General features: G+C 35.5%; 1 protein-coding gene and 1 pseudogene across 1 annotated transcript in view; one reads left to right on the top strand and one right to left on the bottom strand.

Moving 5' to 3' along the window:
* Positions 1-20,790, top strand: part of NDC80 (NDC80 kinetochore complex component) — a 44,230-nt gene that overhangs the window by 4,943 nt on the left and 18,497 nt on the right. Inside the window, exons 4-12 of the mRNA XM_012652078.1 lie at positions 2,099-2,222; positions 2,326-2,498; positions 3,162-3,264; positions 4,951-5,040; positions 8,113-8,206; positions 9,501-9,607; positions 10,345-10,489; positions 13,502-13,707; positions 18,736-18,888. Of these exons, the coding sequence (XP_012507532.1) occupies positions 2,099-2,222; positions 2,326-2,498; positions 3,162-3,264; positions 4,951-5,040; positions 8,113-8,206; positions 9,501-9,607; positions 10,345-10,489; positions 13,502-13,707; positions 18,736-18,888 (1,195 nt within the window). The remainder of the gene's footprint in view (positions 1-2,098; positions 2,223-2,325; positions 2,499-3,161; positions 3,265-4,950; positions 5,041-8,112; positions 8,207-9,500; positions 9,608-10,344; positions 10,490-13,501; positions 13,708-18,735; positions 18,889-20,790) is intronic.
* On the bottom strand, positions 12,114-13,013 carry LOC105816618 (annotated as a pseudogene).

Raw genomic sequence — 20,790 nt, 5'->3', positions numbered from 1 at the left:
CTCTACTAAAAATATAGAAAGAAATTAGCTGGACAACTAAAAACATATAGAAAAAATTAGCTGGGCATGGTGGCACATGCCTGTAGTCCCAGCTACTTAGGAGGCTGAGGCAGCAGGATCACTGGAGCCCGGGAGTTTGAGGTTGCTGTGAGCTAGGCTGATGCCACGGCACTCTAGCCTAGGCAACAGAGTGAGACTCTGTCTCAAAAGAAAAAAAAAGAAAAGTGAAAAATGAGCAGGGAAATGGAAGGAGAAAAATTTGGAGGATCAGAGTCCAGATTGCTGAGGAATGAGAAGTGAATGAGAGGCAAGACAATAGCAACAGCCTCACTTTTGTTACAGCCCAGACTTGTATTTTTTTTTCCTTTAACTGTTAACCATTTGAAAAGGACTTTTTTTCATAATTCATAGCTTACTAAAATCACAAATGACCTGAAAAATCCAAATCAAGTGAACAAATATCCCAAAGTAACTTGACATTTCTAAATCTAACTAATCACTGCTCCCATTCTACCCCATTTCCTGTAATGAACTATTTGCTGTCTTTTTTCTCCTCTTAAACTATAACATTGTTTAATCTAAAAAAAAGAAAAAAAGACAAACCTGTTTCCTCAATTGTTTTGAAAATATTTAGAGATGAAATATTTGTCACCTTATTAAAAGAGTCTCTGCCATGAAACCAAGTTAAACCTCCATTTCTGGTATTTATTCTATTTGATGAAAAATCTTAAGGCATTGTTGTAATATAACTCATCTCAGAGCTAAACTTCAGAGTTCATAATAATTATGAAGCCTAACATTTGTTGAGCGTTCCTATAGGCCAGACATTGTTTTAAGTGCTTTATCTATATCAACTCTTTTAATCAATCCTCAGAACTGCCCTATGAGGAGGTACTATTATTGTCTCCGTTTTATACATAAGGAAATTGAAGCACAGAGAGGTTATGTAACTTACCCAAGGTCACACAACTAGTAACAGGGACAGAATTTGAAACCATACATTCCGGCTCTAAACCTTATGCTCTTTAACCAATAAATTGAATGATATGGTATTTTGATTGGGTGGAAAATTCTCTTGAAATTTAAAAAGATATCAGTGCAGTTTTGCTGAACCTATATGCCTCTTTTATTGTGAAAAAAAAATTTTAAAGGTTAAGTAATAGCAATATGTAGAAAAAAACTTCTTATACTAGTAAATTCAGGAAAAATAAGCTAATTAATTAGATAATTCATCAGGGTAGTTGAGTAAGAGAGCCCAAACTGAAGAGCTCTTAGATCCTCAGCAGAAAAGAATTTGCAAGCAGCTTGTAGGGAGAAATGAAGTTTTGATGAATAATGTTTAGATATTAATAGCAATATTTGTTGTAAGTCAATTTTGTAACTTTTGTGCAATAAGGAAAATTATTGTTCTGAGGATATTTAATAAGCTACAATGGTTAGCTAAATTGGGCCACAAAAAGGGCAAAAGGAACCATTATAAAGATTATTTAAACAAATAAACTTTTATTTGGGGGATGTAGCATATATGCTACAGCCATTAATGACTAAAAAGTAGCAACATATATATTTATGGTAAATCACAATCAGATACATAATGTAGGTATTGCGTGACAGAAATGTTGTTGAGAAAAAGCCTGCACAACCTATTTTAACATATCTCAAAGGCAGCTTTCCCACAAGAAATAGTGGCAAATGAAAGGGTTGGGAGTAAGGGAGCAGTCATGGGGCGGTAAATAGAATAGTAAAAGGACTTTGGTTATTCAATATACCAGAGAATAGTTGGTGCAGAAGATCTAGGGTACTTGAAATGTACAATCTCAGAGTATGATATGTGTGTTGGTAATGTAAAGCATCACAAGTGGGGTTTTTTTCTTGCCTCACTTTATATCTGTCTGTTGATAGATATAACCTCATACTTTTCATTATTTGCTCTTTTTCTCTGCTTTGAATAAGAGGATTCTGTTTAGTTAAATAAGAATTAAAGAGTTAAACTTTGATGTTTCATGCCGATGTTAAAATATAAAATCACCTTGAAATAATTTAGACTTGACTACAGAAGGAAAAAGTTTTGACTGACTTTTTAAAAATGTGTTTCCAGAACTAGTGGACATGGATCCCGGAATAGTCAACTTGGTATATTTTCCAGTTCTGAAAAAATTAAGGACCCAAGACCACTTAATGACAAAGCATTCATTCAGCAGTGTATTCGACAACTCTGTGAGGTACTTCGTAATTTGAAACGTTCTAAATTCTGTATGTTGTCTCAGGTATTTTCCAATAATTTTCTATTAAGGAATGCTTGATGTTTCATAAAAATTATTGTAGTTTCTTACAGAAAATGGTTATGCACATAGTGTATCCATGAAATCTCTACAGGCTCCATCTGTTAAGGACTTCTTAAAGATCTTCACTTTTCTTTATGGCTTCCTGTGTCCCTCATACGAACTTCCTGACACAAAGTTTGAAGAAGAAGTTCCAAGAATCTTTAAAGATCTTGGGTATGTATATTTGTCATTAGTTAGAGATATTATTGGAACACAGAAAAGAATCAAACTCAATAGATTTGTAAAGAATTTGAATTAGAAAAATAACATGTTTTAAGATGATCGCTGTGGGTACTATATGTACAATAAATTGAAGAGGGAGAAAAAGCAAAACAAAAAACAGCTATTTGTAGGTTATTACAGAACAGCAGGTGATAGAACATAAGGCCCTGAACTGCTGGGGAATAGAAAGGACAGGCTGGATACCACAGAATCTATAGAATAGGATTGAGGCCTGGTACAAATGGGATGCGATGAAGTTGAAAGAGGGAAGAATGGATTCAGAAATGTGCATACATGTAGTTTATTGAGGGTGCATTGAATTTGAGAGACCAAAAGACCTTTGAAAGTGAAGTCCAGCATATTGGTTGAATAAATCAAGTTCTGCAGCTTAAAGAGTATAACTACAAAGTAATCTGCAGAGAAGAAACCAAAAAATACACAAAATCATTGGAAAGTAGGATGACTAAGGACAGAATCTCAACAACTATCTTCTAAACAAATCAAGACTGTGGGAATGTATGTAGAATTTTTAAAATGTAACTTCTTAATTAATTTAGCCATTATTTTTACTGAATTAACGTATTAAGTTAGCTTATCTTTTCTAATTTTTCATAGGTATCCTTTTGCACTATCCAAAAGCTCCATGTATACAGTGGGGGCCCCTCATACATGGCCTCATATTGTGTCAGCCTTGGTTTGGCTAATAGACTGCATCAAGGTATTTGATTTGTCCTTTTTGAATTACACATATGAGAGGGGATTTTCTCTCAAAAAGATATTTCTGTTTCTCTGCCAATCTTGCTTTTGCCAATTTTCTCAAAATCCACTTCAGAGTTTTCATTTTTCGAAGCACATTTGATTTTGGATTGATTTTCAAACTGTTAACATGTGATACCAGAGGTAAGGGGAAAGAAGTACCACATTGGCAAGGAGATTATGTTTTCATGAACTTTTACACCTCCAAAAAAGTGAGTCAATAGGAAACTGATTTCTTATTTTCCTCCATGAAATTTATTTTTCCCCCTTTTAAATTAAAATCCATATTGAAGAAAAAGTTTTTTAAAAAGTTCTTCCAATTTTTTCCCCGGTTTTTATGGCTTCTTTGTGTTGTGTTTAAATCTGAATATATAACTTCAGGTTGAAACCATTTCAACCAAATCTTCTCCTTAGTTGAGAACTTTTCTGTTCTTTCAGTAGAGGCTTTTCTATAAGTTCTGGAGATATGTTTGTCCCTGTGGTAAGGCTTTCCTTGCAGAGTAGCAAGAGTTTTCACAAGGACCTTTGACAAGGAACAATAGCTGTCTTTACCCTGATGACCGGGTAGAAGATTCTATTCTTCTTCTTGGGTTCTACCTTACATGTCTTTTAGACATCATTAAATCTGTCACCTGAGACCTCATTGAAGACAGATGAAGTAGAGGATGAGTTAATAGAGCTCCCCTGCATCTTCCCTAGATATACAAAAAGTGTTAGGAATGCCTTCAACAGAAACCACATTCTGCTTTTATGTATTCTTAATGTGTGGTCCTTTTCTTAAAAGTTAGTATTCTTATACTTAATGTTCACTATACTAGATATAAATATATAAATATTTATACCTATTTACATAAATATAAATATATGTAAACATATCTATATAATATCTAGGTATAAATATTTATATACTTATATCTAATATAACTATATCTATACATTTTATAGCAACTTCATTTAAATTTTTAAATTTTTTTCATATTTGAAAGGTTATGTATTTTTTTAAAAGTTATACAACAGTTGTTACAAAATGGAATTTCTGTGCCTTAAAAACATTGAGCTATTTTCCTTTTAGTTGTCAATTATAAATATCTGAATGTTTTGCTATAATTTTGGTTATCACTTCCAATTTTAAAGAACTATAGTATTTCTGAAGATTTAATTGTAAAATTCGATCTAAAATTCATATTTGTATGTACTGAAGGAGTCAGATAACATTTGAGCACCAAAATTGAGCTCATGTAAAAGAGAAGAATTACTAGTTCACCTTTTATGTGGAGGTTCTGTTTTGAATTCTTGGAGTTGCATTAAAATGTATGTAAATGCTCTCAGTGGGTTAACAACAGCATAAAGGTCAGCAGAAAAGAACAGGACTAAATATGGAGCCCACCCTTTCTAAATCCTGAGGGGGTTTAGTTACTAAAAAATGTAAAAGATTTTGAAAGTATCAAAAGGATACTTTCAAATCTTTTTTGATTTGAAAGAAAATCAAAAGTATTTCAGGGCTCTTTTATAATAATAAAAGAGACTGAGTCATACAATAATGTAAATGTTTCTGAAAAAGACACTAAAGACAGAATTGGCAGAACATGAAAGCTATATGTTTTTCACATGAATTTAATTAACTTAATGTTACTTGTGTACCGATTAGATACATACTGCCATGAAAGAAAGCTCACCCTTATTTGATGATGGACAGCCTTGGGGAGAAGAAACCGAAGATGGAATTATGCATAATAAGGTACCATACATCACCATAAACTATAATAATGAGTTGCTTTGAAATTATTCACTAAATGTCACTATTGAAGTTAATACAGATGCTCTTCAACTTACCATGGAGCAACATCCCAAGAAACCCATCATAAGTTGAAAATACTATAAATCAAAAATACTTTGAATACACCTAACCTACCAAACATCATAGCTTTATCTAGTCTACTGTAAACATGCTTAGAACACTTACATTAGCCTACAGTTGGGCACAATCATCCAACACAAAGCCTACTTTATAATAAAAGTGTTGACTATCTCATGTAATTTATTGAATACTGAAAGTGAAAAACAAAATGGTTTTATAGATACTCGAAGTATGGTTTCTACTGAATGCTTTCACACCTACGTAAAGCTGAAAAATCTTAAGTCAAACCATCGTAAGTCAGGGACCATCTGTATATTCTTTTGTAGAGTTGTCCTTCTGCTTTCTGAAAAATTGTAAAATTGATTTTTCAAAATATTAATCAATGGATCTCCTGTTGAAGTCACATTATAATTTCCTAAAATTAACTAGGCACAGAAATTTGAAAATGTTAACTAAGTAAAAAATTCAAGGGGCTTGTAATTAAATCATAAGATGTTATTATTACATGTTACAGATGTAATGTTTCTTTTCCTCCTTTCTCTTATTCTCAGAATGTAGATATCAATACTGGCAACATTATTTTAATATAATTCTTTTTTAATACAAATCATAACAGATTGAGTCTTAATATATTGCATGTGTGTTTTTTGTTTATTTTGTTTTGGCCTTTTTTTTTTTTTTTTTGAGACAGTCTCACTGTGTTGCCTGGGCTAGAGTGCCATGGCATCATCCTAGCTCACAGCAACCTCGAACTCCTGGGGTCAAGCGATCCTCCTGCCTCAGCCTCCCGAGTAGCTGGGACTACAGGCATGCGCCACCATGCCCGGCTAATTTTTTCTATATATTTTTAGTTGTCCGATTAATTTCTTTCTATTTTTAGTAGAGACGGGGTCTCGCTCTTGCTCAGGCTGGTTTCGAACTCCTGAGCTCAAACAATCCGCCCACCTCGGCCTCCCAGAGATCTAGGATTACAGGCGTGAGCTACCGCGCCGGCCTGTTTTGGCCTTTTTAGTTAGGCATATTGCAACTTAGCTCAGAGTCATCACTTCCAAAAGTGGTTGAAATAAAAGTAATAGGTGGTCTGAATTGGTTCTCCCACCATATACTTTATTAGAGCCTAAACTATGTAACTAATCCCATACTATTTCCTAAAATATGCAAATATCTATATCCAAATGGAGCAAACACCAACTCTGAGAAATAAATTTAAAATGTTGAGATTATATATTAACATCCCCTAGCATGCATAAAAGGCCAATCACCACACAGGCCCCTAAGAAGAAAAACTATTCTCTGTTCTAGTTCTAACCTTCACTTTTCGGAACCTTTGTCACAAAAGGAAAAGTAGGAATAATTTCGGTCTCATCTTTTATTGCTGCCCAGGAAATAGTTCCAAGATATATCAACTGACTGTCGTGGTATCATTGCTTTTTTTTTTTTTTTTTTTTTTTTTTAACAAAAAGTAAACATGCCCCTTAACTAGTTCAGCAATCATCCCAGCTGGAAAGGCTGCTAGAAAGCCTTTGATCCTACTCTTGAAAGAATTTTCCTCCCACACTGCAATATGTATCCTGGACTACATTTATAATAATTGCACCACAGTTTTCACCCAAGTACCATTACAACAATACCTATTAAGTATTAAATGTCTTAACATCCATCTTAAAGGTTAAACCAGTAAATGTTATTCTTGTTATCTGAACTATTATTTCAAATGAAAATATGTAGAGAAGCACTTTGGAAACTATATAGTGCTGTTTGTGTTTAAGACCAGCCTGGGGAACATAGTGAGATTCCATCTCTTAAAAAAAAAGAAAAGAAAAATTAGCCAGGTGTGGTGGCATGCACCTATAGTCCCAGCTATTCAGGAGGCTGAGGCAGGAGGATTGCTTGAGCCCAGGAGTTTGAGGCTGCAGTGAGCTAGGATGATGCCACTGCACTACAGCTTGGGTGACACAGTGAGACCCCGTCTCTTTAAAAAAAAAAAAAAAGAGCTTTCAGGGTATCCAGCTTCATAAGATTCTGATGCTCAGCTTTGTGGGTCCACAAAAATCATTTTTTTAATCTGTAGGATCAAAATTGACCAAGCTTAAGGAAACTGATTCACTCTTACCAAATTCACAAAAGACGGCTCTGAAGTAGAATGAAAATATATTAATTTACTATTACCTTTCCAGTTATAGAATACTCATACTGCCTAATCAGGGTACCCTTTTCATATCAACCAAGTAATAAGAAGGTTGCTTAGTAAGCAGAGAATTAGCACAAAGGGAATTGGTTTGTCTTGAGGGATATTTACTTCATCTAGGCTATGGAAAATTCTGATCAACCTTCTTGCCTCCTAATAAAGTATGCATTCTCTGTGAACAAAACGTTTCATGACTGCAAATTATAGTGTTACTTTCTCTTGGATAAATATTAAGAATTCTAGTGTTCTACTATATAGATCTCTACTTATGATGCCAATTTTTAGCTTGAAGTTACAATATAATTGTAGCCTTTATTAATTACATTCTGGTTTTCACAATCACACCTTGTCAGTTTAATTGGACTTAGATGATCAGCAATTTATTTAAATTTTCCATAAGGTGCTTTATTCCTAAAGATGATTAAGTTTGTGCATTTTATGTTGGGTTACATTCATTAATAAGCTTCCTTATTTGACCTTCTCAAAATTCTGAAGGTATGGTGTACTTACTATTTTTAAATATTACTTTTATCCAAATATGTATTATTTTCATCTTCATTATTCATATTTAGAAATAGCACATAAGTCTGTACAGGATAATTAATGATATACCCTAAGTTTGTGTCTCTTATTTATAAAAACTTATATGACTACTTAATATTCCTGACTTTGTTTTATTCAAATTAAAATTTTTACCTAGAAAAGTGAAACAAACTAAATAGAGAATCATGACTTTGTGTTTAAAATCTGCTTAACCCACTCAGTTGTTTTTGGACTACACCATAAAATGCTACGAGAGTTTTATGAATGGTGCTGACAGCTTTGAAGAAATGAATGCAGAGTTGCAGTCAAAGCTAAGTAAGTGTTCTCATTCCTAGTATGCTTGCTTTTGATCTTTTAGCTCTGCTCGTGGAGTGGTAGCTTATTTTACCATATCCAGTGTTTATCTGGGCTACTTACGTTAAATGCATCTGGCTGCCTGCTGGTTTTTATCTTCATGGTTGCTTTGGTGGAGAGAAGAATAGTTAAGCAGACAGAATACTTAATGTCAAGCTAGACCTGAGACATAAGCCCTTCCTGTCTCTGTGACCTCAGCACTTGACCTGTCTGACAGAGTTTTGCAGGATTACGTGGCAGTGTAAGAGAGTACCAAATACACTACCAAGAGCACAGAAGATAATCAGCAAATGTTATTCCTCCTGGGGGATAATATCCCTGTGATGTCCTTACTTTATTCGTAGAGAAATTAAAGCACCAATTAGTCAAAATACCTAAGGTCTCTTTCAAACTTGCAGCAGAAAGTTAATGGAACATTACATTTCCAGACAAGTAAGGAAATTCTTTTCCACTGTACTATCATCTAGTCAAGTTACATTCGGTATTTACTGGCTAACTCTAAAATATTCCTAAGGTATTATTTTACATGTTGTTCCTTCTATTGAAATAGCCTTGTATATAATATGCTAGAGTGGTAGGTAAAATAGATAAACCTAACATGTATGAAGCTATTTCTCCAAAGAGAATAGAGTCAATCAAAATAGGAGAATGTCACTTTGCCAATATTAGCACAAACGGTCAAAGCATTGCCTTAGGTTCCCCTGGGAATGTACCTTCCTGAAGAGTAAGCAGGATAATTTCAGCTTGTTCACATGGGAAAAGGAGCAAGATAAATGATGTTTTGTTTTAAGAGATGAAAATTCATAGTGATCTAAGCATCCAGTGAGTAATTTGACATTTCTATATATAATTAATTAAGCATATAAGTTGCATTCATTCAAACAAATATTTACTGTATACCTACTGTGCACCAGCCACCATTTAGGCACTGAGGATACAGTAATGAATAAGAGATTAAAAAATCCCTGCTCTTATGAACTTACATTTTAGTAGAAAGGAAAAATAATGAAATGAGCAATTAAAAGTCAAACGATGACAAGTGCTATGGAGAAAACTCAAGCAGCGCAAGGGGAATAGAAAGTTCAGTGGAGTAATGGGAAGGGCATGCTGTTTTGTAAAGGATAGTGTGTGCTTCACTAATAGTGTTTTGAGCAGAGACCAGAAGGAAGTGAAGGAGTGAGCAATGGTGAAAACCTAGGGAAGAATGCTTTAAGCAGATTTAAGATCTTATGAAGTTTTTGGGTTTTGTCTCCAGAGGATTTATTTAATGTAGATGCTTCCAAGCTGGAATCATTAGAAGCAAGAAACAAAGCATTGAATGAACAGATTGCAAGATTGGAACAAGAAAGAGAAAAAGAACCGGTTAGTAAATATGTTTATACACTTACTTAAGCTCTTTTAGACTCTTGGGTCTCCTTAGAGGATACTAGCTTCCTTATCAAAATTTTTTAAAAATAGGTTCACAAAGTAAGCTTCTTAAAAGTTAAATTTTCATACAGGATAGAACTCCCAATGAAAACATGTTTGGTATCTGTGGAGCCTTATTGTCCCTTGTGTTCTATCAGTCTTAGACTAATGGTGCTCAGAATATGATGAAAGATTCTTACCTAATTACATAAGACCAAAAGTATCTTTTGAACAAGGTCCCATGTTACATATCTCCAGGGAGCACTATTCACAAGAGGCCCTGAGTTTTGGAGTTAGTGAAAAAGGAATGGAAATAAGTAGGTTTATATAATATATTGTATCCTAAGGGTTTTCTAAAGGCTAAATGTTAATGTACAGATATCTAATTTTATTTTGTGTATTATTAGTGAAGCACCCAGACTGTTCTATAAAATGCCAGATTTAAAATGTTTGTGCTTTTTTGACCCTGGCCCTTGGTTTTTTCTATCCCAAACTGACTTCTTAAAAAGTCCATCTTCTTAATTAAGTAATAATAGTACAGTCCCCTTTTAGTTCTTGTGACTCCCTCTAAAAGTAAAAAGAAAACTCAAATTTACCTTTCTCTAAGATAAATTTAAGTAATACTGCTTTACTTTAAAGTATGGAGTGCTTATTAATGAGAATAACTAATTTAATATTCTTTTCTCTTAAAGAATCGTCTAGAGTCATTAAGAAAACTGAAAGCATCCTTGCAAGGAGATGTTCAAAAATATCAGGCATACATGAGCAATTTGGAGTCTCATTCAGCCATTCTTGACCAGAAATTGAATGGTCTCAATGAAGAAATTGCTAGAGTAGGTAAGCACAGCTAACACTAAAAGAGGTCGTTCAGACTGGGATGTGGACCTGTGTGGGATTTGTCACATATAAAAACCAATTTGTTATCCATATCTTTTTTTCTTCTATGGTAAATGTCTATAGCAGGCTACCAAGTTTTCAATGCCTACTTGTTGTAAGAATTTTTTTCTGTTAGTTGCAAATGGAGTAGATAAGAGAGAAATACTTGAGCAAATCATTTGCCATTCCAGAATGATTTAGTTTGAGACACTAATTTGATAATTATTAACCTAAGAGGCTTTTATTCTATGAATATTTTAACTTTCTTAATTATTAAAGCCATTCGTGGCCACGAATAATGTTTTTTGTTTTTTTTTTTTGAGACAGAGTCTCACTCTTTTGCCCGGGCTAGAGTGAGTGCCGTGGCGTCAGCCTAGCTCACAGCAACCTCAAACTCCTGGACTCAAGCGATCCTACTGCCTCAGCCTCCCGAGTAGCTGGGACTACAGGCATGTGCCACCATGCCTGGCTAATTTTTCTATATATTTTTAGTTGTCCAACTAATTTCTTTCTATTTTTAGTAGAGACGGGGTCTCGCTCTTGCTCAGGCTGGTTTCGAACTCCTGAGCTCAAACAATCCGCCCGCCTCAGCATCCCAGAGAGCTAGGATTACAGGCGTGAGCCACCGCGCCCGGCCTCGAATAATGTTTTACTTAAACCAACCATTAATTTATTTTAAGCTCAGATGTGAAGCTTCCCAATTATTGTGCTGCAAATAGGTTATAACAAAGTCAAGATATTGATCCTCTCAGCCCTCAGGATGATTCTCTTGGCACCTTTGGTCATTCTCATCCATTCATCCCAGCTTCTGGAAGAATGCTGTCATGTTCTATGTAAGGCATGAGGCACAAAAGGTTGGAAAACACTGTTGGTAAAGAGATAAAGCAAGACCCTAACTAGTGTGGTTATCACTGAAAATGTCAGTAAAATATGAATAAACTCTGATGTATTTTATTATAAATGTTCTTGTGTTTGTAAAAAAAAAACTTGTGGTTTTCTGAATTATTACAAAGAATCATGCAGGAGTATTAAAAGCATTTGACCTGAACATTAACAGAGACAGTCTATCCCTCTTAAACGTAAAGATTCCTTTTCTTTTTTATGTTTTAAACTTTTGTTCTTTTCAGCATAAGAAAATAGCTGCATGTATTTAAGTGTTTTTTTATAAAACAAAACTTTAAAAAGTTAATGATGATGGGTCTTTGTGGTTCCTAGTAATAAGTCCTGTCTTATTTTTTCACATACTATAAATTATATTCTTATGCAAAACTGCATTAAGACCCAGTGGTTCTTACACAATGTTACTAAATAACCGTATAAATCCCAAATGCAGCAAAGAAAGTCAAACAATCTTCCTAGTGCACTTTCACCTCATTGAAGCTGAAGTTGCTCCTTTTGGATATTTTTCCACTTCAATGTGAAGAAGATTGTTAGGATTTTATTAGTGGTTTCATTATATGGCTTTTTAAAAGAAAAAAATGGTTTTGATTTCTTCCACAGTTCTCAGATGAGACCTTTCTTTTTGTAAATCATTTAGTCCAGGGATGTTTTGAATAACCAAATGCTCTTTAGTAGATGAAATCTCTCAATGCAGCTGTAATAAATAAGCATCTATGTCCTTAGCTATATTATCAGTGTATCCTGGAACCAAAGTGAGATGGCTTTCCTGTTCCCACAATCCACTTAATTATTGTTTTAGAATCTGAATACTTCTATCATTTGTAATTTCTATTTTGAATGATAGTTCTAACAACTTTTTATAACTACTTGAAGCCAGTTTAATCCAACTATTGCATATTCTCCAAATTTGCTTTTAAGTAGTGACTTTACTAGAGGCAACAAGGCTACACAGCGGCCAAGTGAGATATATTGCTTTTCTTTCTGTAAATTATTGGTGAGCACAGGAAGTCAATCTACCACAACTCCAAGATCTTCCCTCCTCACCAAATAAGCTACAAGTTCACTTATACTTCTCTTTCTGCAGAAAGGTAAAGCTACATTCAATCTCAAATTCCTGCTGAACAAAAACTTGGGCCGTTGTTTCATGGTCCTGAGAAACCTCAGGGAAAAAAACCACCATATTTTGATGATTGGCTATGTGTCTGTGAAAAAAACAGAATCACTGGAGTTAACCGAATATGTTCAACTCAACCATTATGGCATAATTTTTCAGGAAGGTGGCCTGCACAAGCCTGATCATTGTCTTTATTTGCTATGTCACATCCCCCACTTCTAAGGAACTGGTTTTTTTTTTCCTGTAACAAGGATTTAGGAAGGGCTGAGGAACTTTCATTCTATGATAGATCATCTTATGTAGTTTATCTGGGCTTTTCACAGCTTGTGTAACTATTCTATTTACGTAATCATCCAACCGTTTTGAAGATTTCTTAACCTTCTTCATGTTCTTATTAGTGAAATCAGAGACACTTTTTCTAGGAAGAACAATGGAATGATCCTCAATGTTATTACAAAAGTTCTGTTTTTTAACATTGGGGGTTCTAAATACCATAATCTCTTAAATTTCGGCCCCTCATGGTAGCACAGCACCTCAGCCCAGCCCTGGCACTGACCAACGATGCGCAGCAGCCTAGAGTGTCCCTTGGCTCCTTAGCTGCTCCCCACTCAGGGTGCGGCCCAGTACATAGCCTTAGGATTCTTAATTGTAATCATTGTGTGGGGCCACAGTTTTTTCATATAGTAGTTTCTGAAAACCATAGCAAGCCAATAGGGAAATAAGGTTCTAGCATAAAACTTTAATTGTAATCATCTTCAAGAATGTTATTAACAAAGTGGAATCAAACAGAATTATCCAAAAAAAGAGAGAAAATATATGTATATAACTTGGAAATTTAGATAGCTGTATTAAATAATGTCATCTGTTTCTTTGTGGGAATTTTAAAAACTGTAAAAATTTGTGTATTTCCAGACCCCATCTCTAAAAAGAAAAATAAAATGTTTTTTTTCCTAATGCAGAGCTAGAATATGAAGCAATAAAACAGGAGAACACTCGACTACAGAATATTATTGATAACCAGAAGTACTCAGTTGCAGACATTGAGAGAATAAATCATGAAAGAAATGAATTGCAACAGACTATTAATAAATTAACCAAGGACCTGGAGGCTGAACAGCAGAAGTTGTGGAATGAGGAACTAAAATACGCAAGAGGCAAAGAGGCGGTATGTCATACCATTTCCAGAGAGGCAACTCTCCATAGCTGACCTTTGTAAAGGTCTCTCGCAATTAAGAGGAATTCAGTGGTTAGAATAAATCAGCTAAAGGAGTAAAATTTTTTAGCACTGACATTTTAATAAAACACTTATCCCTTTATGTCAATTTAGTTACACCCCAATTTCTCTCAGTCAAATTTAAGATAGCCTATGTTTTAAAACAATGAACTAAGAAATAAGCAAAAAAAGTCTCTAAGGCCATGAAAATAATTTTCATATATTCCATCCCTCTTACTCTGTAGAAGAGGAAATGAGTCCTTCATTTACCTATTCACTACTCATTTATGTAACATTTGCTATGTGTCACTTACCATGCTGGGCATAGCAAAAATAAAGATAAAAAGACATAAACCTTCCCCTTAAGAAACTTCCAACCTAGTTTATATTTTCTACCATGAGATCAGACCTCTAATAGATGGATGTTTGCACAGGGTACTGAGGAAACATAGTATACCTAACCCAGGTTTAGTGTACATGTTGTGGGGAGATGGGTGAGGTGTTTTTAGAAAAGGCTTTCTTAAAGAGAAAACACCGGAACTGAACTGGGAAGTACAAGGAAGGGTTAGCATGGCAAAGGTAGGAGGGTTAGCAAAAGAAGGAGTATATGGGAAAGGTCAGAAAGAAAACGGTCTGATGAGTAAGCTTTTCTTATGGCTGGAACTTCATAGGAAGGGGGACGTAGTGAGAGATGAGACTCAAGAAGTAAGCTTAGAGAGGTGACAACTTCACAGAGGGTGACAACTCTTCATGTTTAAAAGTTTGGGTTTTATCCTGACAGCTCTAAGAAGACCTTAAAATTTTTAAACAGGTGTGATCACATTTTAGAAAGATCTTATTTTTGGTAATATGAAAATCTGTGGCAGTAATCTATTGAGAAATTACAAGCTAAATTTAAATAGTGAGGATTCAAAGAAGTGGATAGATTCTCACCCCTTAGGAGGCAGAGTGAATAAGAGTTGATGAAAGAGAAGGGAAGCAGTTGCCCTGTCTGGCTTAGGTAAACTGGGCAGTAGTGCCACTCTTTTGGGAATAGAGGAGAAGGAAGAAATTGTCAGTAAAGAATGGAGATGGATGTGTTATATCCATGTCCAAGTAAAAATACTTAATAGGCTACTGTATATATGGGTTTGGGCCTCAGCATAAAAAAAGCAAATTATTCGACTTAATTTTAATTTTGCAGGTAGTACATTAACAATTTAGCCAACATTGTTGATAAAAAGGACTTTCTGACCATATGAATTTCTAGATAAAATTTAGCCTTATTTTTATAGGTAATCTTTTATAAATGCTCTTTACTCTTGCCTTACCATACACTACTTACTCTTGTAAATAAACTTTTTCTTAGTGATTCAGTATAATCATGTACATGACACTAATGTATTCTAAAACAACATAATAATTTAACAGGTTGTCTAGGGATATTTTTTCTATCAAATAGTTCCACAGTGATCTTTTTTTTTTTGAGACAGAGTCCCACTGTGTTGCCCGGGCTAGAGTGCCGTGGCGTCAGCCTAGCTCACAGCAACCTCAAACTCCTGGACTCAAGCGATCCTACTGCCTCAGCCTCCCGAGTAGCTGGGACTACAGTCATGCGCCACCATGCCCAGCTAATTTTTTCTATGTATTTTTAGTTGTCCAATGAATTTCTTTCTAATTTTAGTAGAGACGGGATCTCGCTCTTGCTCAGGCTAGTTTCGAACTCCTGAGCTCAAACAATCCGCCCGCCTCGGCCTCCCAGAGAGCTAGGATTACAGGCGTCAGCCACTGCCCCCAGCCCACAGTGATCTTTTTTAAGAAAAGGAAAGAAAGCATGTGCTTAAAAGATTTTTTTTTTTTTTTTTTTGAGACAGATTCTCACTCTGTTGCCCTGGCTCGAGTGAGTGCCGTGGCATCAGCCTAGCTCACAGCAACCTCAAACTCCTGGACTCAAGCGATCCTACTGCCTCAGCCTCCCGAGTAGCTGGGACTACAGGCATGCGCCACCATGCCCGGCTAATTTTTTCTATATATGTTTAGTTGTCCGATTAATTTCTTTGTATTTTTAGTACAGACGGGGTCTCGCTCTTGCTCAGGCTGGTTTCGAACTCCTGAGCTCAAACAATCTGCCCTCCTTGGCCTCCCAGAGAGCTAGGATTACAGGTGTGAGCCACCGCCCCCAGCCCACAGTGATCTTTTTTAAGAAAAGGAAAGAAAACATGTGCTTAAAAGACATTTATTTTTTTAAAATGGAGAAAAATAGAGACCAGAGAGTGTCAAACTTATATTTTGATTTGACGTTTTTTTACCCTTGTATTTTCAATTACAATATTTATTGATAAGTGTAATTCTAAAATTTGAACCTCACTGAGAAAAATCTAGTCTCTAACTTTTGCTCCCAAAGTAATGGTTTTTTTAATACAATTATCTCCAGCACTTTCCTTAGTACAGTATTTATTACGTATACTTATCACCATTGTTGAAATGAAAAAAGTTGTTCAATCAAAGCAATTTTATTTGCCCAAGGGGCCAATACTAGTTTTCTGTTCTGATCACATTATAAACTACATTATAGGTATAATGCAAAGTACTATAGTTTCTTAATCAGTCAGGTTTTAACTGTTTTGCATTATTAAAAGTCTGTTTTCTACAAGGGCTGTCCAGAAAGTATCCAGCCATTGTTAATTTAACAAGAACAGTTACCTATATAATTCTTAACATGGAATGAACAGTTTAGGATAAGCAGTTAGCAGTATCTCCTTTCTGGAATCTGTTTCACCATACAGAAAACATACTTTAGCCCTCTATATTCCTTCATCTTGCTGACCCTTCTAGGTAATCTCTGTCCTCGTGTATCAAAAAGAAAAATATACATTTATAAGAAATAGCCTGTGGAGTTGAGCCCAAAGTCTTTGAACACAGAATTTGGTAAACCTGGGTTTTAGTCCTGGATTTGCCACTACCCACTTATGTGACCTCACTGTGTCATCAAGCTTTTCATAGCCTTAGTTTACCTATTTATAAAATTAAGTGTGATTAAGCTAGATCAGTGAATCTGAAATGAGTTAGTTCAATGGATGTTAATGAATGTTCCTCATTATCTCTCAAACTGTGGGAAAGAGAAAGTTATGACTCTCTAGCCTAGGGAACTCTGCATTTAACTAACTAAAATGAGCTGTTCTAAAACAAGTAACAATTTTGATTTGGAGGACCAGGCCAAAACGAGAAAAAAATCTGGGAAGTGGGTAAGCAGTGGCCTGGTGATGGGCCAGAGTAGGGCTGTGGACAGTGCAAAGAAAGCCTCAGGGCACTGGGTACCTGAGAGTTAGGTACAACGGATTTTAAAGGATGGGGACAGGATGCAAAGGAGCAACATAAACATTGCATCCTTTGTCTTTTTTTCTGGGCTAATTTTTATTCCACATGCCAACTCTGACTGGTGATAGTAGCCTTCTGGAGCTCTTTGTTGAGATAGACATTGAGACCACATCTAGATTCATCAGGAAAGAGTGTGATAAGTTTTCTCTGTCTGAATTGGTCATGAGGAGAAAATAGAGAAATATGTGTCACATAGTTGCTCTCCTGCAGTTAGGCATGATAAAGTACATTGGCTCGTGAAAGCCGTTTTCATTAGATTAAAAAGAAACTACTTCCAGAACCATTTATTATTAACATAAGGACTAACAGACCTACATACCTTAGTAGTCTCTAGAGAGTTGCTGTATTACAATATAGTAATTGAAATGATTTCCTGATTCATTAGTAGAAGAATTTTTAATTTAATATAATTGCTTTTGAGATCTGATGCATTTTTGGATATTGCAAATTATTTAAGCAAGGTCCTATGTGTGTTCTTACCATTGCATTCCTTCACTCAAATTATTTCTTCTTATGGATGGGTAAAAACAATGAGAAACTAAGTATATATTAATATTAAAATGGAAGAAGCAGGGTAAAAGCAACTTTCCTGGACTCTGCAAATTCATTTCTTCAATCAAATATTATATAATAAGTTTACTATATACCAAACACTGTTCTAGGTGCTGAGGGTACAGCTACTTTGATGGAGCTTATGTTCAAGTAGTGGAAGTGAACATATATATGTCAGGCAGTGATGAGTACTATGAAGAAAAATAAAGTAAGCATTGGAAAACTAGGGGCTATGGCAGAGGGAAAGCCTTTCTGATGACATAATTTGAACAGAGCCATGAAGGAAGGAAAAAAATATGTTACTAAAATATTTTATCAATATAGTTAAAATAACATTTTCAGACTTAAATGATTACATTTCACTTATTTTAGATAAATGAAATGTTTTAATTTGTACATTAACAAAACTAAGATTGAATGTATTCTTTCATAATTTCTTTATCTAGTACTTTAAAAAGTAAATTTCAGTTAATACCTAAATATGGACTCTTATTCCAAACTGTTTGTCAAGTAAGTGGAAGAACAGTAGTATATTACTCACCAATCAATTATAGTCTTAATTATTCTATAAATTAAGTGTGACTAAAACTTTTCATTCTTTGTGTTTTGGGGGGTTTTTTGCTTGTTTTTGAGACAGAGTTTGCTCTATCACCCAGGCCACAGTGTAGTGGTGCAGTCACAGCTCATTGCAGCCTTGAATTCCTGGGCTCAAACAATCCTCTTGCCTCAGCCTCCCAAGAAGTTAGGACTTACAGGCACGTGCCACCATGCCCAGCTAATTTTTTATTTTTTGTAGATATGAGGTCTCACTATGCTTCCCAGGCTGGTCTCTTACTCTTGGCCTCAAGCAGTCCTACACCATGGCCTCCCAAAGTACTGGGATTATAGGCATGAGCCACTGCACCCAGCCCTTTGTGTATGTTAAAACTGCTACTTACTGCAAAAAGTACTGAATTACTAAACTACTAAAAATAGATGAAATATATATTGTATAAAATTGCAAAAATACCAATTGAAAACCATATGGAATGGGGCTGCTTTAACGTTTCTTTTTGTGTTCTCTTCTTACAGATTGAAACACAATTAGCAGAGTATCACAAATTGGCTAGAAAATTAAAACTTATCCCTAAAGGTGCTGAGAATTCCAAAGGTTATGACTTTGAAATTAAGTTTAATCCTGAAGCTGGTGCCAACTGTCTTGTCAAATACAGGGCTCAAGTGTATGTAAGTAATCATGACTACTTTGAAGGTTTTTATATTATATGATTGATATATAACTTCAGCATGTTCATAACCCAGGGCTATACAAAGATATAAAACACTGAAACTCTCTTCTTTCTTCTTGGTAGTACAAATCTTCTAACAGCGGTCCCCAACCTTTTTGACATCAGGGACCGGCTTCATGGAAGATAATCCTTACATGGACAGTAGTGGGGTGGGGGAGGCAGATGATCCCTGCATGACCTAAGCACACCACAAGCACACCACATTCGTTGTGCAGTCAGCTCTCTCTGCCAACAACAATCTGCACTTGCAGCTGCTCCCCAGCGCCAGCACAACCAACCCAGCTCCACCCCCAGCTCCACCCCAGATCATCAGGCACCAGTCTCTCACAGGGAGCACCCAACCTAGATCCCTTGAAGCATTCACAGTCCACAGTAGGGTTCGGGCTGCTGTGAGAATAAAATGCACCTGCTGATCCGACAGGAGGTGGAGCCCAGGTAGTGACGCCGGGGAGCGATGGGGAGCAGCTGCAAACACAGATGAAGCCTCGCTAGCCCGCCGCCTACCTCCCATCAGCTTCCCGCCCTGCAACAGGCCACAGACCACACTGGTCCACAGCCTGGAGGTTGGGGATCACAGTTCTTTCTACTAATTCTTCAAATGATAAAGCCTTCAAATGATAAAGCCTTTGCTTCCTCTCTACCTACTTTAACCAACTATCCAGTAAAAGATTTGATTACATATAAAATAGACACCAGGACTATAAAAGACAAAAAGGACCTGACCCTTGCTCTCAAGTTGCTACTGGTCCCCTCAGAGAATAAAGACATAAATAAATGCTATATGCGTATTTTATTAGAAGTGTTTACAAGGTATAGTAATAAGGTTGGTTCTTCTCATGTAGCAAAAAAGACTCCAGAGATGGTAACCCTGGAATGAAATCTTGGAAGAGGAGATATTTATGGGGGTAGTCTGTAGAAAGAGTTGCAGGCACAAGGACACACATAAAGGCATAAAATGTAGTAGAGCAATAAGGAACACCAGCAGTCAACAATGAGAAATTGGTGCCTAATTTTGAAATATGATAAAGGAGGTGGTTTGGGAAGAAAATTTTTAAATAGCTGTATTGGATCTTCTCAATTATTTACAGATTTTAGTATTTGAGTTGCCCCCAACAATGCCAGTTTTCAAGATACTTAGTTTTTGAATAGAAGAATGTTGATTACAGTAAACATTTAATCACTTAATGATTTATTTCTCAAGCCAGTAGCTGGCTAGGTAAATAGCGATTGATCTGTCAATAGGTTATACATAGGCAGACAGATGGAGCTTGCTCACCGCTGTGTTGAATAGTTTGACATGACTGATACAAGAAAATAGTTATATGAATCAAATTGCTGTAGAAAAGATTACTCAATGCACAAAGAACCCATCTACTCAGAGGAAGAGAAATTTTACTTTGATCTCTGGAAATAGTTTTACATAATAATAGAACAATAAAATGGAAATAGATCAATAAAGTGGAAAGCCAAGTAACATTTGGTGAGATATTCTCAAAGAGACTGAAGAGGCCATTGCATCTTTCCAAAAGGAATGAACTGAAATTAAAACTCAACAATAACTTCAAAAGACCTACTTAAAACATAATGGCAACTGGGATTTTCTTTTGGAGTAATGAAATATTTTGGAACTAGAGGTTATAGTTAACCACACAACATTGTGAATGTACTAAATGCCACTGAATTACATACTTTAGTTTTATGTTAAATTTTATGTTTTATGTTTCATTGTATGGTAAATTAATTTTAACCTATTTCTTTTTAACCATTTTAAAGTGTGAATTTTATCTCCATTAAAAAAAATAATGGGCCGGGCGTGGTGGCTCACGCCTGTAATCCTAGC

This window comes from Propithecus coquereli, unplaced genomic scaffold, assembly GCF_000956105.1.
Source record: "Propithecus coquereli isolate 6110/MARCELLA unplaced genomic scaffold, Pcoq_1.0 Scaffold38, whole genome shotgun sequence".
Classification (NCBI taxonomy): Eukaryota; Metazoa; Chordata; class Mammalia; order Primates; family Indriidae; genus Propithecus; species Propithecus coquereli.
Note: the sequence above shows the minus strand (reverse complement) of the source record. Positions and strands in the feature narration are given on the sequence as shown.